The 684-nt window shown below is 33.6% G+C and overlaps 1 protein-coding gene across 1 annotated transcript; it reads left to right on the top strand.

Annotated features, from left to right (window-relative positions):
- Positions 1 to 308: 308 nt before the first annotated feature.
- Phum_PHUM409860 (uncharacterized protein) lies at positions 309 to 635 on the top strand (the record flags this gene model as incomplete). The annotated part of the gene is made up of 1 exon (XM_002428870.1): positions 309 to 635. One exon carries the CDS (start codon positions 309 to 311, stop codon positions 633 to 635), a length of 327 nt encoding a protein of 108 aa, XP_002428915.1.
- Between the last annotated feature and the right edge of the window lie 49 nt (positions 636 to 684).

Here is a 684-nt window from a genome sequence, read left to right as displayed (position 1 = left end):
AAATTTTTTTTTTTTTTCTCCCTTCTTTCTCTTCATCCCCACTCTCCTCCTTCCTCCCGCCCGTTTCTCTTCTTATTTGACGGTCGATCCGACATGATGAATGATTTCAAACGTACTCCCTCCTATAAAATAATAATAAATTTTTAATTACGAATATGCAAACACACAAATAATAATAATAATAATAATAATAATAATAATAATAATAATAATAGTACAACAGGGGAAAATTACTTTTCCAGATAGAACACATTTGTTGAATTTTGTCAAAATGATTTTTGACGACGGCGACGACGACCTGAAAAAAAATGTACAGTAACGTTGGAGCCGTAACTCAATCCGGATTTTCACGTTCGAAAACTAAAGAACGAAACGGAGGAGGAGGAAGTGGAGGAGGCGGTGGAGAAAGAGAAAATTCAAAAAATGGAGATTTAACGGAAAATCATGGAGAACACACCATAAGCTCGAGATTTTTGAAATTCATACGGCGTAAAATAAATCCAGCTGTTGGTAAGTCGTTATATTATTTCCGTCTTTCTTTACTTCTTTTTTTTTCTTCTACTCAATTTTTCTTTAATGATAATAATGATAATAATAATACCCGAAGTCGTAATTCTACTGCGTTAAATAATTGACGACATTTTTCGCATTTTCCCTCTCTTCTCTTCATCCGCTACAACTCAC

Source organism: Pediculus humanus, genomic scaffold (assembly GCF_000006295.1).
Source record: "Pediculus humanus corporis 1103172108168 genomic scaffold, whole genome shotgun sequence".
Classification (NCBI taxonomy): domain Eukaryota; kingdom Metazoa; phylum Arthropoda; class Insecta; order Psocodea; family Pediculidae; genus Pediculus; species Pediculus humanus.
This window is presented reverse-complemented; position numbering and strand designations above follow the sequence as displayed.